The following is a 16,944-nucleotide window of genomic DNA, read 5'->3' as shown; positions in this document are numbered from 1 at the left end:
CGCCGGGCCTGAGGAGTGTGCAAAGTTTGGTGAGTTTTCGTACATGTTTAGGTACCCAAAATCGCGATCGTTTGCGGAGAATAAAGAAGAAGAAGAAGAAGAAGAAGAAGAATTTTTACAAAAACAATAGGGACCTCGCAGCGGTCCCTAATAAGGCATTTTTTTTTTAAGTTTTTAAATAGGATTGGGGCTTCAGAGTAGTGTTTAAAACTAGGGTTAGCATTTCAAAGTAGGATTTTAAACAGATTAAGGTTTTAAAGTGGGTTAGTTTCGAATTAGGGTTTTGAAATAGGGTTGTGGTTTCAAGGTAAGGTTTAAAACAGGATTAGGGTTTCGAAGGAGGGTATAGCTTTCAAATGAGTTTCAAAGATAAGGTTGAAATGGAAGTGATATGACCTCCAAGTTGTGCAGAGGGAAAAAAAAACAACAGCAGCACAGCAAATCATGTTGAGCATTTTGCTTATAAATATAATTTATTAATCGTCTTAAAAATTCTTTCTTACACTTTGTACAGAAAACGAGGAGCCGGGAGTGGGGGGGTCGAGGGGGATTAGGGGCAAAAAGATCAAAGTCATGAATAAGCGTGCCGGATGCAACGTTCAAATCAGACGACGGCAAAATGGGACAAGCACAGCCAACACGTCCATCATGACAACCAACGGCAGTTTGCATAGTCGACAAAAAACAAAAACAAATAAAATAAAACATACTACTTCCTACAACTTTTTTCTTTTTTTTTTTTTTTCTTGTAAAGTGACAGTACACAAGTGTACACACTGTAGTCAAATAGAAAACGTTTTTTTTCTTCTTATGTTTCCATACAATAACAACACTTGATTTGTTTCAGTCGAGTCCCCATGAAAAGTTTGTCGTCGACTGGCACATTTTCGAAAATGAAGAAAGAAAGGCAACGTTGTCGCCTTTGGGTTTGAGTTTGCATTTGAAACGCACCCTGTAACCCCTTTTCAATCAGCACTTACATCAGGAAACATTCACAACAACCAACCCATAAGCACATTTTATAGCAACCCCAAATGAGAAAATAAACGAAAGAAACATAAACAACAACAACAACAACAAGCTTTTGCCTGCTACCTTGTGATGTTTACGTACGTTCAAGATTGTGGTCAAATAATTGCTCCAAATAATGGACATGTCAAAACTGAGGGCGATTTCATTACTTCTCCAATATTTTTAGCAATAACATCATTTTGTTATGCTTGCTTGGATGAAAAAATGTTTTTTTTTTCCACCCTTGCTCAAATGTTTATATTTTTAATTGAAAAACATGCATATAAAATAATTTGTCTGTTTCCTTCTTCCAGGAAAAACCTGATTTTTAATCTTGGGCTTAAAAAAAATAAATAAATACAAATTAGAATACAGTCCATAAATATTTTTGCTTTTTACTCTGAAAATGGTTTTAAAAATTATTAACGATGATTTAAAAATGATAATGTTTTTGGAACAATATGAATCTCTATTTATCCCTCCTAAGAAATATGTTTTTTCACCCAACAAAAAATAATTGGATGAGAGCACAACACAAACAAAACTAAATAAACTACTCACTAAACTAAATAGCTGAGAATTTTTTTTTCCCGTTTTATCATTTTGAGTGCCAATATAAAATTGAAATAAATACAAATTTAGAAAAAAAGAAATGATTGTAAATACGGTGACAATTTTAGTCAGAAAAAAAAAAAAAACAGTTCCCAATTGAACAAATACATCTGCAATACAAATACATCTTTTTTTTTTTAAGAAAAATTAATCCATTAAAAACACATATATAACTTCTATATATATATATATATATATATAACTTCTATATATATATATATATATATATATATATATATATATATATATATATAAACAAATAAAGATATAATTTGTTCTAACTATTTCAAATATTTATCTTATTTTTTAAATACACTACATTATATGTTTTTGGAATAATGAGTCCCAATTCTTCAAATATAATTGAAGATAAACCAACAAATAAATTTGTGTTTTGAGAATTATTTCCAAATAATGTTTTTAATTGTTTTAGTCGCTAAAAAATATAATAAACACGATTCCCATAGCGCAGTAACATGGAAACGTTTTAAATAATTATGATCCAATAAACATAATGATCATCAATGAGGTGAAAAACTATAGTACTTTTATACTGTATATGACAATCATGTATTTACATGAGTCATTCAAATAAAACATACACATATAGTATTGTTAAGGCCACTGGATGGCGCTAGAGATCAACAAAGTCATGGCGGTGATGTCACACTTTACACCAGAGATGCTCTAACTATGAATATGGATGACATATTTGAGAGAGAAAAAAAAAAGAAAAAAAAAAGAGCGTATTAATCATGGTGCATCACTGCCTCCTCTTTTTTTCTTCTACCCCCTGCTGGTTGTTAGTCATTATGAAAAATAATACTGCATACTACAGTTGTAACTCAGATTATCTTGCTATGCCTTGCATTCTTTCATTCATTCAATAATAATTAGTATCATAAAATAAAAATATGAATAATAATTAAGGAGACTCTACTTTTTGCACATACTCATCAAAAATAAATTCCGCTCATATGTATCACGTAACATCTGTACTTTGCTTCATCTGCCATGCCTGTGTCTAGGAAACTGGTCGAATGATGACATCATCGGAGTGGAGGCGGGCAGTTGGGAGGGGCTTGTTGCCCGGTAGAATCTCTGATTGACAGTTACTATAGGACGTCGCCTCTGATTCGCTGGGTCGTTTCGTCTCTTGCCCTTTTCTTGTTTAGAATGTAAATCATTTTGAGCTACTTTACATTTACGCCACAAGTGGTTAGAAATCCTCACCAAAGCTTTTCCTCAAACTACGTCCTAGCTTGTTTTTGGCCGCTACATATGATGCCAATTTTTCAACATCATTTGTTTAGTTTGTTCCCGATAAAAGTTGTAAAAACATTCACCAAGTGTTTTTTTTTTTTTTTTTTAAACTATCTTCCGCTTATGCTTACTATCGGTTAGCAACTGTCACTAAGGCTTTACCTCAATTATTGTCCTTATCTGATTTTGTTAGCCCACTACAGCAGCTTTTAAGCCACACCGTGAGTTTAGTTTGTTCCTGATGTGTCGTCAGTTGTTCACTCGCCAAAGCATTTTTCCTCAGGCTAACTTCTTTTTAGCTTGCTAGTGCTGAGTAAACGTGTTCCCCTTAATTCATGTCATTAGCCCATTAGCCCGCTACATATGATACCACTCACATAACATTGCTAGATGGGTAAAAATTGATACAAACACTTCCCAAAGCATTTTTATCCCTTTACCCTTGCTAGCAGTTAGCAACCATCGTTAACACTTTTCTGTCATCTATGTCCTTAGTTCGTTTTTTTAACCCGCTAGATACAATGCCACTTTTAAGTAACATCACCAGTTTAGTTTGTTCCAGAAAGTTATACAGACACTTCACAAAGTGATTTTTTGTGTGTGATTTTTGTTTTGTTGTTTTTTTTTTGGTCGTGCCGCTAGCATCTTCCTCCGTTAGCCTGGCCCGTGTACGTGGTCACCGTTGCCATTTGTCCGTGTCGTTGGTCTCCCGGCCTGGTCAGTGTTCCACGGTCATGGAGCAGAAGTTGCTGTCGTGGCGACCCATCTCTTCCAGCACGGCGGCCAGTTCATTGAGATCCCCGTCGGGGAAGTGCTGCGCCTCCCACAGGTCCAGGATGACGCCCGTCGGACTGGACTTGGTGGCGAAGTAGTTCAGGTACCTGAGGAATGCCAAAAACAAACATGGAGCTAACGTTCACTGAAGTGTGAGGCCCAATTAATTCACCCACTGGAATGAATTCAAGCGCAATTCAGCTGTAAAAATGCTTGAGATGTGATTTTTTTTTTTAAATACCAAAATAGTATTGTACGTTATGAAAATATAAAGTCATAGCATACACTACTAAATCGAATCTAAAGAATTTTTAACAGTTTGCGTGTCATGATTTCATGCTACACTACCCATCAACATTGTGCTGCTCCTTTTGTTGTGCGCACATTGGTCACCAGGGGTCAGTATAACACTCACATAATGTCACCAATTTGTCACTCAGTAAACTGACGGACATATATAACAAACTGGACTGACAGGGGTCTTTCATGACTGAAGCCAGAAGGCAACCATCTTGCGTTGGTGACAACCTTTGTTATTTCTTCACCATTTGGGCTTGATTATTTTAGTATCGTGAATGGTGACTTTCAGATGGTCTATATTTGGCAGTGTTTTCATTTCATTGGTCATCATTCTTGAGGACACGATGAATCTTTTGAGTTATACGAGAACACTTAGAATTATATAATTAGCGATGAAACGTGCATGTAGCGCTTCTCCCAGTAAAACCAGAATTCGATGGAATTTTGGCCATGGAGATAGAAAATAATGTGAAAACGCCGCGGCGAAATCTATGTATGTATTAAAGTAAGGTATGCTTAGTGAGTGGCAAAACAAAATGGCCTCCGACGGTGCTAGCATGCTTGCTAACACTATTGAGCCTTACGTGGAGGTGATTTGTTTGCACAGAATAATTGAACTACTGTTATTATTTATGCAAAATGGGCTCTTGATTATGTACAAGCTAGATCCTTGGTCACAGTGTTTTTTGTTTTGTTTTGTTTTTTGTTTTTATCCTCTCAGTAAGGGTTTTGTTGCCATCTTTTAGCCAAACAAGTCCAAGTTTGACAAAAGCCATGTGACTCAAGTCCCCAACCTCTCGTCTTGTGTGACGCATGAGAGAGGATTAAAGTGATAAAACACAAGCTTGTTAAAAAAAAAAGAACATGAACGGGTGAGTCCTTCAAAGACCCTGAACTTCCTGAGGAAAGACTTTGATAGTTAGTCTCATCCTCGTCTTCCTTCCTCCAACTTTCACTCTTGTCTTTTCTTCCTTTGACTTTGTGTTTTTCCTCGTCAACACTTTGTTGCCAGCGAGGCCTCCTGCTGTTCAGCTCTGCCGCTCGCACTGAACTCTCACTTTCTGCCTCACACTCAAAAGTCGGGAAGACGCAGGAGACAAAATGCTCGCTCGTATCATCAAAAATGCTCAACTAAATAAATGAATGAATGAAAGCGCGTGTCACTTATGGCCACCTGTCCAGGTTGAGCTTGTGCGCCAGCATCCTCCAGTCGTTGCCTCGCGTCTGCGGCGCGTCCAGACTCCCGCACAGTTTGTGTCTGATGGACAAGGGGATGCGGAAGGCGTGCGGTCCCACTAACGTGGTGATGTTGCTGGCCGGGTCCATCAGGGACGTGTCTATGCACTGGAGCTCCTACAATGAATGAAGTATGGAAATAAATGCTCATCAGTCTTTATTTATATTTTAACAATAAAGAGCATGACGGCATAAAATGAAGTGAAGCACACAGAGAAGTTCCTCCACTAACTTCCACACTCGCAAAAGGTCCACAAGTCACCAAAGTCTTACGTCGAGCTTCCTGCGACTGTTCAATCATTCATAGTGGGGCGAGAGGTCACGTCGACATGACCGGAATAGTGGGGCTTTGATTTTGGCGTACCGAAAAAAGCTGAGAGCGTACGCCGGGTGGGTTCAAAGGTCAGACCATTCTTTTTTTTTTTTTTTTGTCTTTGGAATGTCACTGCTTTGAACTCCATCTCAACGGCCACGTCGGACTTTACGCCCAAACTTGTGCAAATGAGATGGGAGGCTCGTCGAGAGGACTTTGGTCAATGTATGCATTTACAGAACTTAAAAAAAAAATCATCTGAATATCCATCCATCCATTTTCTTAACCGCTTTTCCTCACTAGGGTCGCAGAGGTGCTGGAGCCTATCCCAACTGGCTCCGGGCAGTAGGCGGGGTACACCAGGTTATCTGAATAAATGTTCAGAATTATATATTTTCTCTCTCTCTCTCTCTCTCTCTCTCTCTTTCTCTCTCTCTCTCTCTCTCTCTCTCACATCCATGTTAAAATTTAGCAGTAATAATTACATTTAATAATAATGCATATATATGTGGAGACGGGGGGGGGGGGGCTTAAGCTGTATTTTACAATTTCAAAGAATTGCAGAATTTCACAAGTTACTTCATGTTAAAGATTCGATAGCTAGAAAAATGCACTGAGCTGCCACCAATGTCTTACAAATGAAATTATGCCATTTAGTGGCAGAAAAAATATCTCAACACAAATCAATATCATACCCGTGCATCTTTTAAATTTTAACTCAATTTTATAAATTATGAAAGTACTGCATCAATGACTAAAGTATGCACCCATATTTTCTATCAGTTTAACTTTTTTTTTCCACTTTTATGTATGAGTAAGAAAATTTTGAAAAAAACATTTTATTGTACATTTTATTGTATATTTAGGAAATTTACAAAATTAGCGATTAATCGTGAGTTAACTATTGAAATCATGCAATTAATTACGATGATTTTTTTTAATTTAATCGCCTGACATCCCTAATTGATAGATAGATAGATAGATAGATAGATAGATAGATAGATAGATAGATAGATAGATATTTTACTATCATTCTTCTTTTATGGTGTGAACAATGGTGCACATACCTCCTCCAGGGTGTTGCTGAGCTGAAAGATTTGCCCCTCGCCCTCCACCTGCCTGACGCACAGTTTACAGCTGACCTCGGTGACGGCCGAGCTCATCCTCTCCAGCGTGAAAGTGCAGTGAAGGCTCCTTTGACAACCGCTCCACACCTGGTAAAAGGGGATCTCCTGCAAGGGGGACAAATACATTCTTACTGCACTTAAGTCGAGTCTACAGGCCTCTAGTATTTCAGAGCGTGTACTTTTGTACTTTTTACTTAAGCAAAGGAGTCAAATAAAAAGCTCTATTTTTATTAGAGTTGGCGTTTTCACAACTGTGTGCAGTTATACATAACTACAGACTAATGTGAGTAGTTTTGGCCCCCGTGGCTCACCTGATATTTAGCGATGAGTTTGCTCTTCCAGTGCGGATGCGGCACGTCGTGGACGGACAGTCTCAGGTTGTGTGTGCTGTCCTTAAAGTTGAGAGTCTTGGGCTCTTCCAGGAGCTTGCCTCCCATTTGCGTCTCCATCTGAAGAACTTCCTGCAAAAGACGATGGCCAGAAGAACACGTTTTTACAACGATCACATGAACATCAACTATGTTCTTGGATCCGCCTCAAAAAATACTTGGCTCTCCAAGTACGAATGTTTCAATCTGCCTCAGTTTAGCGCCAACTACTGCCAAGGAGGACTTATTTGACGTCAGATTTTGGGTATCCGCAGTCTCCATACCTTCCAATATGGCCGATACGAGACCTGATATTGGTACTCGCCCATCTCTAATATTGTACAATTATGTTGTAAGCCACTAACATTATACACAAGGGCTAGCTTTGTTCTTCAGTCTGGCCCATCTGGCATTTACATTTAAATTGATGAGTAAAAATGCATTTATTCTTTATTAAATTCAACATTTCATTACATAATTAGGTATTTAATTTTAGAAAAAAAGAAAATAAATATCAATTGACATTTACAGTTACATAAAAAAGCATAAATATAATTTGATTGTTCATTAATTGTTCATTTCACCCTCCTTGACAGTTGACACACCTATCTATCTGATGGCACCAAAGCACTACTTTTCTATTACACAGGGCTGTACAAATATACACTTTTTAGTTTATGTAGGGTGAAGCAGCATGTGACTCTACTTTTGACATTTACGTGTATGTTTGTGAAATTGTGACTGATGGGCCATTTTGTTTTGGTTTTTTTAGGCTAAAGGGCCACCATGCCAACTGAAACACCTCAAGTCAAGTCAAGTCAAGTCAAGGCAAGTCAAGTCAAGTCAAGTCAGCTTTATGTGCTAAACACGTGGCTATCCACTTCTCCCATTCTGAAAGAAGACATATAGCACATAATACTCTCAATTGCAAATCTCCTAGAGTTGTTTTTAATGGTAGAATTGCTTGTTTGAAATGCTAACCACACAGTTACTGTGCGTGTGTGCGCGTGCGTCGCTACTCGACTTGATCACTTCATGCATAAATTAGCAGCGTTAAGCTCCCCCGTATCAGATGCTCCCTCCGGTGCTTTTGAATATGTTTAAACTCTAAAGCGTCAGCTAGTTTGACATTGCTCGACCCGGTTTTGTTTATCGCCGCAAAGACGGAGACGCCGCACGCTCAAAACCTTTAAAATGTCGGACTTCAAATGCAAATGAGCACAAGCAGCAGTGAACTCTTCTTGAGATGACTTCAGGCTTAGAGACGGAGGCCGTGTTGAGCAGACAATAAAAAAAAAGAAACCGGAGTGGAGCTTATACGTTGTGAAAATATGTTGAATTAAAACAAATTAAAATACACTAAAGATTTGAATTAAGACAGAATTAGAATATGCAAATGTGTGTGCACATGCCAGGATTCACTACTTTAATTAATGTGCACCATTGAAATGAACTTAAATCCCATTAAGACGCAACAATTGTAGGAATGCATTTTATAAAAATATGTTGGACTTTTAAATAAAAAATACACTAAAAAAATATTATGTATTTTAATTGTTTTTTAAAATAATATTTTATAAAAATACTATGTATTTTGAGATTTTTAAATAAATTTTATAAAAAATATTGTATTTTAAAAAAATAATACATTTTATAAAATTGTTATAATTTAAAAAACAATATTTTATAAAAAAAATATGTATTTTGAATTTTATTTAAAAAATAATGCACTCTATAAAAAATATTGTATTTTTAATATTAAAAAATACATTTTATAAAATTAATAATAATAATAAATATTTTTTTATTTTTGTAAATAATACATTTTATAAAAAATACTGTCGTTTTATTTTTTTTTAAATAATACATTTTATAAAATTATGTATTTTTCATTTTTTTTTAAATAATAATATAATACATTATTTTTATATAATACATTTTATAAAAAATACTGCATTTTATTATTTTTATTAATAATACATTTTATAACAATATGTATTTTAATTTTTTTTTTTTTAAACAATAATATAGTATATTATACTGTACATACTGTAGTACTTGTGTTATGGATGTGTGCCTTTAAGCGGTGTGGCCTAGTGAGTTAAATCTGGAGCTGGAGTTCTGTGTCCTGGTTCGTCTGTGTGTTATTATTGTTACTAGTTTTACTTATTTCCGTTATTTATTGTGCAAGTGTACCTAATGTTGTGTCCGTGCACAGCTGCGGGGTCTTACCTTGAGCGCATCCTGCGTGTCGTCCAGACAGTACACCCTGATGTGGTAGTCCAGTGTGGTGCAGGAAACGGGTCCGAAGACGGCCAGCTTGAGCCTTTTGGCGGCCGCCTTGCCCACTGACTGGCCCACCAAGCAGTACGTGCCCAGCGTCTCCGTGAGGATGTGACAGGCCTCAGAGTCCATCTGCACGTAGCAGGGGGTGGTGAAGTTCTCCTCGCCCACCACCACCACATCCTATTGGATACGCAGACAACACCAAACAACAAAATATTTTTGTGATATATGATATTAAACTTCATACAATCATATAGTGTTTGTATCATGAAATCCTATTAAAAAGAATGAAACAATTTTTCACACTTTCTCCTCTGAGTATTATATGGAAATTATGTAAACAATGTGAAGCCTCTTTTTTTTTTTTTTTTTTTTTTTTTATAGAAAATGTATTAATGATATCTGCCAGTCTAATGTTTGTTGTGGATTCCCTTGAGTCACTTGCAATGTAAAGCGCTCTTATCTCAAGTCAAACCAGAAAAATTGCCACTCTTGGCTCGAAAATTCGTAAGTCGGGTAGCCCGTATCTGAAGGCAGGAGTAATAAAAACAGTCTGTGGCTCTGCTTGAGATGAGGCCCAATCAATACAAGAGGGCAGGGGGAGCTACCATGCTATGAATGTCTTATTAGTGCTAATCACAACTGCGGCCCGACACCTGCAGAATTTAATTACTTCACTCCCCTGGATCTGAACTTGGATTTTTTTTTTTTTGGATGGTGAAAATGAACATTTTCCTGCAAACAAATGGACTTCCTGATGAAATTCCGCTTTTCATTTTCATTACATCCCCGCTGCTGCAAAAACACGCGAACGCGCGCGTGCGCACAGATGTTGTACGCATGGCTAATTGCGCAGAGACATTGTGCGGAGCTGTGATAAGAAACACAAGACGAGCGCACGGGGGATGATGCACGCGCGCACGCGCACAGTATACAAACACGCATATGGTGAGTTTGCTGAGGCGTCATGCTAAGAGAAGCAAAAAAAAAAAAGGAAAGATGAGAGAGGAGGAGGACGACAGGAGCATAACAAATTGCGAATGATAGGAGTCTCCTACCTTCTTGTAAAAAAAACTCTCGCCTGCTTTTCTATTGGTTTTATCCCCTACAGACGTGATGTACATCATATAGTGCTGCTGTACGTGCTGGCTGGATGAACAGTTGGCAGTGATGCTGTGCTCTGTGGTGGGTGGGGGATGTTCTCTTTTGCTGCACAGGTGGCTTTGTTATGCTCCACTGCACGGATGAACTGACCAATCCACACTTATCCTTACTTACCTTACTGTATCGAACTAGCAACTCTATTTCTCTATCGACATACCAATCCTTCCCAGAATGACACTTATTCTACTCAACTCTTAAAACTGCTGTCCAAAAGGGACCCAGCCGAGCCAATGCTGGGTTGGGCATTGGGTTGATGATATGACCCATCCCATTGGGTCAATATTTTGATCCAACAAAGGGTAAAATTATCCCTACTAATCAAGATTATTTTAGTTAACTAAAACTAATGAAAAAAATAAAATTCAAAAAACAATTTTGTTAATGAAATAAAATAAAAATGAAAATGCATTTTAAAAAACTAAAACTAACTGAAACGAAAGTTACAACTGTAACTACGGTTCTATGAGTCCCGGACGACCGCCAGAAGGCGGTGCTTTAAGCACTGAATGTTCCTTTCGCGCATGCGCAGTTCGAGTAATGCATACCAAATTAGTCACCTGTGACCCCTTGGTGACCCTAGAAGGGTATAAGTTCCGGTGTCACCCAAGGTTCGTTTCCTACGGAATCTTCTCGCGTGAACACGAGGATTCCGAGCGACAGGACGCCCTGGCGGTCGTCCGGGACTCATAGAACCGTAGTTACAGTTGTAACTTTCGTTCTATTTCGTCCCTCCCGACCGCCAGAAGGCGGTGCTTTAAGCACTGAATGACTAATACCGGCGTAGTCGCGAGGGATCTCAGACACAAACCTCACTGAGAAGCCCCAGCAGGACCCAAGATCACGCCAAGCGGATGGGGAGAGGCGACATCCACGCTATAAAACCTGGAGAAGGTGCAAGGCTTCGCCCATGAGGCAGCAGCACAGATATCCTCCAGGGAAACACCCCTCAGGGCGGCCCAAGACGTGGCAACGCTCCTGGTGGAGTGACAGCGCACCCCTGACGGCAGGGGGCGGCCAGACAGCAGGTAGGAATGGCGAATGGCATCCCCGACCCAGTGAGACAAGCGTTGCTTGGAGAGAGCGGAGCCCTTGGTAGGACCACCATAACAAACAAAAAGCTGGGCAGATGTACGAATGCCTGCCGTAGCGTCAATGTAACACTGCAAGGCTCTCACCGGACACAAGAGCTCCGGCCTGTCCCCGCCATCAGCAGGAGTGGGTACATAACGTTTAAGCCGTAGAGGCTGGTTAGAACGAGAGCCAGACAACACCTTGGGAATGAAGGCAGTGTTCGGCCACAGAGTGACGCCGGCGCCATCCGGGTGCCATCGCAGGCATTCAGGGCTAACCGATAAAGCGTGTAGGTCGCTGACGCGCTTGGCGGAGGCAACGGCGAGCAAGAGTGCAGTCTTGCGCGACACCCATAGAAGGTCCGCCCCCGCCAGGGGCTCGAAGGGAGGCCTGCACAGGCCGTCCAGCACCAACTGCAGATCCCACGCCGGAACCCGAGGAGCCGGGCGGGGACAAAGACGCAGAGCCCCTCTGAGGAACAAGGACACCAGCTCATGGCGCCCCACGGAGCCGCCATCAGCACCAACATGCCGGGCAGAAATAGCTGCCACATACACCTTCAGAGTCGACTGAGACCTGCCCTTATCCAGGAGGGACTGCAAGAAATCCAGGATGGTGGGGATGGAACACGAAACAGGGTCCACCCCGCGTTCTCCGCACCACGTCACAAACAATTTCCACCTGTTGGCATACTGTTGCCGAGTGGACGGTGCCCTCGCATTAAGAATGGTCCGCGTGACAGACTCTGTACAGCCGGTCAGCAGCGGTTGGGGCCCCTCAGTGGCCAAACACATACGCGAAGGCGCCGTGGGTCGGGATGCCAACCCCGACCTCCCTGTTGAGACAACAGGTCCTCCCTGTCGGGGAGACGCCACGGCTCGCCGGAGCACAGTTGACGGAGCAGGGGGAACCACGTCCGGGCCGGCCAGAAGGGGGCCATCAGCAACAGCGTGTGCCCCTCCTGAAGAACTCTCTGAAGCCTCAGCCATATCAGAGGGAGCGGCGGAAAGGCGTAGAGAAGGCACTCCGGCCACGGCTGCGCCAGAGCATCCAGACCCAGAGGGCTGGTGGCCTCGCTCAGGGAAAACCAAAGTGGGCAGTGGGTTGAGTCCTCGGAGGCAAAGAGATCGACCTCCGCCGTGCCGAAGCTGCTCCAAATCATGCGCACCACCTCTGGGTGGAGGCGCCACTCTCCCGGAGGAGGACCCCGACGGGAGAGAGAGTCCGCGAGCTGGTTCCGAACCCCCGGCAGATAGGTGGCCCGTAGACTGGCCAGACGGGGAGCAGCCCACCTGAGAAGGAGCTGGGAGATCTCCAATAGACGGGCGGACCTGACGCCGCCCTGATGGTTTATGTGAAACACGGTCGTGGTGTTGTCCGACCGTATGAGAACATGCCGTCCGCTCAGGTATGGCAAGAAGTGTATGAGTGCCAAGTGCACCGCCCGAAGCTCCAGCACATTGATGTGATCGGCCCTGTCGCGCACAGACCAACTTCCCTGAGCCGTCCTGTGCTGCCAGACAGCACCCCAGCCCGTGAGGCTGGCATCCGTGGTGACTGTTTCGCGGCGGGCCGGGGCCACACCCAGCGGGACGCCGCTCAATAGAAGAGCCCTCTCCCTCCAAGGTGCCAGGGCAAGGAGGCACCGACGGGACACCCTGAGCCTCCGGTGGCGGTGCCACTTGGCGTCCAAGTGGAAGCCGTTCAGCCACCTCTGTAGTGGGCGCAGTGTCAGCAGGCCCAACGGGACCACAGCCGTCATGGACGTCAGCTTGCCCAAAAGCCGCAAGTAGGCGACGTAAGGCGACAGCCTGCCCCCTCGAAAGTGCGCAAGGAGGCGAAGAACATCGTCGACTCGGTGAGGAGACGGGTGGGCTCTCATAACCGTGGTGTCCAACGTCACACCAATGAAGTCCGTCCGCTGAGAGGGGACCAGAGAGGACTTGGGCAAGTTGACCCTGATACCCAACCGGGCCACATGAGACAGGAGATCGGAGGTGTCCCGGATCACCCGAGCCCGCGACGGCGCGCAGAGGAGCCAGTCGTCGAGGTACGGCAGCACCTTCATGCCCACAGACTGCAGGGGCGTCAGAGCAGCCCTCACAAACCGAGTGAAGACCCGCGGAGCGAGGGAGCACCGGTCTTCTTTGGGACAAGGAAGTATGTCGAGTAGAAGCCCCCGGGCTGCGCCAGGGGGTCCACGGCCTCGATCGCGTCCTTGGCCAGGAGGGCGGACAGCTCCTGGTCCAGAGCTGAGGCTTTTGCCGGGTCGGCGATGAGTCACCCTGACCCGACAGGAAGCAGTAGGCCGGCGTCGGAACTGCAGCTCGTACCCGTGGGTCAAGATGGAGACCACCCATGGGTCCGAGGCACGAGCAGGCCAGTAACTGAGCTGCTGGTGGGAAAAATGTCCGACGGCCGGCCCCAAGGCCACAGTCCCTGGCCCTCCGGCCCCTAGGGGCCCGAGAGGGACGGTGGGTGGGGCCTGCAGCCCGTGGTTGCCCTGAAGGCAAGCGGGCGGAGGAGCGAAAGTCCTCGGCGGGCCTCTGCGGGGGTCGCCGGGTGCCATAAGCCTCGGCAGGCCAGTGCTGAGGAAAGCGATGAAAACCAGAGCGTGCCCCAGGCCTACCCTGTTGGGGAGGCAGGGCCCTATTGAGGCTGGAAAGCTGCTTCCTGGTCTCATGAGCCTTAACCGTCCTTTCCAGTGCACCCACAGCGGCAGAACCAAAAAGCTCCCCTGGCTCCACAGGAACACCACGGAGGGCCCTCCTAGAGGCCTCCGACAAGGGGGACTGCGCTAGCCACACCTGGCGGCGCGCCTGCACTAGGAAGGACATGAGTCGGCCGTGTTCCCTAGTCATGAGGGCAAAAGCCTGGAGGGCTGCATCACTGAAGGACACAGCAGCCTCCACGCTGTCCGCTTGCAGAGATGTAGAGAGAGCAAGCATGAGGTGAGCCAAAGAGTTCCCAATGCGACCAGCACGTGCACCAGCTACATAGGCCCGTGTGAGAAGGTCGTCAGTCACACGACATTGGGGTCGAGGACATCGCACAGATGGCCGAAGGGTCCCCTCCGGGGACACAATGAGGGATGCGACAGCTGGCTCCACAGCAGGCATCCGGTCCAAGCCAACACTAGCAGCATCGTGCATCGATGCTAAATCACGGCCATCAGCCGAAGGGCGGGAGAGAGCCCCAGGATCCCTCCAGCAAACATGCAGTTCCCGCAGATAGTCCTCAGATGCGGGGACAGAAAAGGCCGAGGAAGGGCGCCTGCGCCGGAAGAAAGCGCTCTCAGACGCCGATTGAGCCTGTGGAGGCACCTCCAAATGCAGGAGGTCCAAGGCATTGCGCAGGACAGCCCGTATAGAACCATCCCCCGCCTCACTGGACGAACTCTGAGCGGACGCTGGAGAGTTTGGTCCCAAAACCACAGACCCCGGGTCACGGTCGTCGTCATGAAAAAAGGAAGCCGAAGCTGCCAAGGAAATGGCGTCCTCCTCAGGAGGAAGCACTGGCATGGGCGGGGTGGATGGTCGCGGCATGGGCAGGGCAGGTGGTCCCGGCCCCCCCGTAAGTGTGGGAGGGTGACGGTCCTGCAGAAGAGATCTCACCTCTGCCAGTTCAGCCTGAAGGTGCCCAACCTCCGAAGCGAGTCGTCGCTGCGCCACCCTTTTCCTGGGGGGGGCATGTACAGCAGAGGACACACCGAGACGTTTCCGGCGCCTTGGTTGGGAGGACGACAGATGACCCAGTGGACTGGGGTCACTGACACCAGGACTGCAGGCCCGGCCATCACCGGCACGGTCAGAAACAAGACACCTCGGGCAGCGATCGTCCAGGACATCGGAGGCCTCAAAGAGGATACCACAGTCCACGCAGCAACGGGAGTCCTCCATTGTGAACACAAAGAGGCCCAAACAGCGATGAGCGGGAAGCTGAGGGAAGGGGGCGCAAGCGCCACCTGCACAGCAGACCCACACCGAGCAGCCGACGCGTGGGTCGGGGCAAACAGTAAGCCGGTAAAGCAGCGATAAGCCGAGGGAAGGGGGCGCGAACGCCACCTGCACAGCAGACGCACACCGAGCAGCCGACGGAGGGCGGGGGCAGACAGCCAGATGTCAATAGTAGCGATAAGCTGAGGGAAGGCGCGCGAACGCCACCTGCGCAGCAGACGTACACCGAGAAGCCGACGGAGGGCCGGGGAAGACAGTTAGTCGTTAACAGTAGCGATAAGCTGAGGGAAGGCGCGCGAACGCCACCTGCGCAGCAGACGCACACGGAGCGGCCGACGGGCGGGAGGGGCAGACAGCAGTCGCGAAAGCGGCGACAAGCTGAGAGAAGGGGCGCGAACGCCACCTGTACAGCTGAAGCCAGGTGCGCACCGCAGGCGGGGCACGCACAAAAGTAAGTAAGACAAACAATCGAGCGAGAAGCGCGACGCCGTAAGCTGGGAGCGGGGACGCTGACGCTGCCCTCACCAGCAAAGGCACAAAAAGAAAAGCAACAACCAAACGGCAACACCGTCGGAGAAAGCGGCGCTAATAAACCGAGAGAAGCGCTAACGCTGCCAAAGCCAGCGGAGGAAAATAGGGTAAACCACGAGCCGTGGTAGCCAGGGCGCTAACGCGAGGCTAGCCACACAAAAAAACTCAAAACACCGCAGTAGACGCGGAAATTAGACGGCAAAGTAGACAACAAGTAGTCAATAACCTTACCCCACGGGAGGTTAGAATACGCGACCACGTCGGGTCACGAACGAAGGAAAGAAAAACACCGTCGCCGCAGCCTTTGGAGGGCGAACTACGCAGCTCCGACCGATCCGGTCACAAGGCTCCAAGCGGCGCGGTCAAGAGGATAAATACAAATCCCAATTCTTACACTCTTCGAAAATGTGTCGTATGCATACGCCACGCGAGAAGAAAAGAGGAAACGAACCTTGGGTGACACCGGAACTTATACCCTTCTAGGGTCACCAAGGGGTCACAGGTGACTAATTTGGTATGCATTACTCGAACTGCGCATGCGCGAAAGGAACATTCAGTGCTTAAAGCACCGCCTTCTGGCGGTCGGGAGGGACGAAATAGAACAACATTTTATGTTTACAAAAATTTAACTAACTATAATTATAGCAAAAAAATATCCTTTGTTTTCATCTTTGGTAATTTAATGCATAAGCCTTTGGGGATGATTTAAAAGTGATTTTAAGTAGATTAATTTTTATATTAACCGGAATAAGGACGTTTGAAAGTGTGTCATACAGAAGTGATGTCATCTCGCAACAGCCAATAGAAAAAGCACCTTCAGATGACGCCGTTCCCATGGTGCTTTATTTTTTTTAAATTGCGCACAAGTAATATAATTTTTTTTAAATCTAATACTGAAACTAACTAAAACTAAACTAAAACTAAGCATTTAT

The 16,944-nt window shown here is 45.1% G+C and overlaps 1 protein-coding gene across 4 annotated transcripts in view; it reads right to left on the bottom strand.

Moving 5' to 3' along the window:
* Positions 1–2,153: 2,153 nt before the first annotated feature.
* LOC144018751 (netrin receptor UNC5C-like) overlaps positions 2,154–16,944 on the bottom strand; it is a 316,561-nt gene continuing 301,770 nt past the window's right edge. For all 4 annotated transcript variants that reach the window (XM_077521273.1, XM_077521274.1, XM_077521276.1 and 1 more), the window contains 5 exons: positions 9,237–9,470; positions 6,948–7,097; positions 6,577–6,741; positions 5,135–5,313; positions 2,154–3,767 (listed from right to left, as the gene is read on the bottom strand). In XM_077521273.1, the coding sequence (XP_077377399.1) occupies positions 3,605–3,767; positions 5,135–5,313; positions 6,577–6,741; positions 6,948–7,097; positions 9,237–9,470 (891 nt within the window). In that variant the 3' untranslated portion in view covers positions 2,154–3,604. The remainder of the gene's footprint in view (positions 3,768–5,134; positions 5,314–6,576; positions 6,742–6,947; positions 7,098–9,236; positions 9,471–16,944) is intronic.

This window comes from Festucalex cinctus, chromosome 5 (genome assembly GCF_051991245.1).
Source record: "Festucalex cinctus isolate MCC-2025b chromosome 5, RoL_Fcin_1.0, whole genome shotgun sequence".
Classification (NCBI taxonomy): domain Eukaryota; kingdom Metazoa; phylum Chordata; class Actinopteri; order Syngnathiformes; family Syngnathidae; genus Festucalex; species Festucalex cinctus.
Note: the sequence above shows the minus strand (reverse complement) of the source record. Positions and strands in the feature narration are given on the sequence as shown.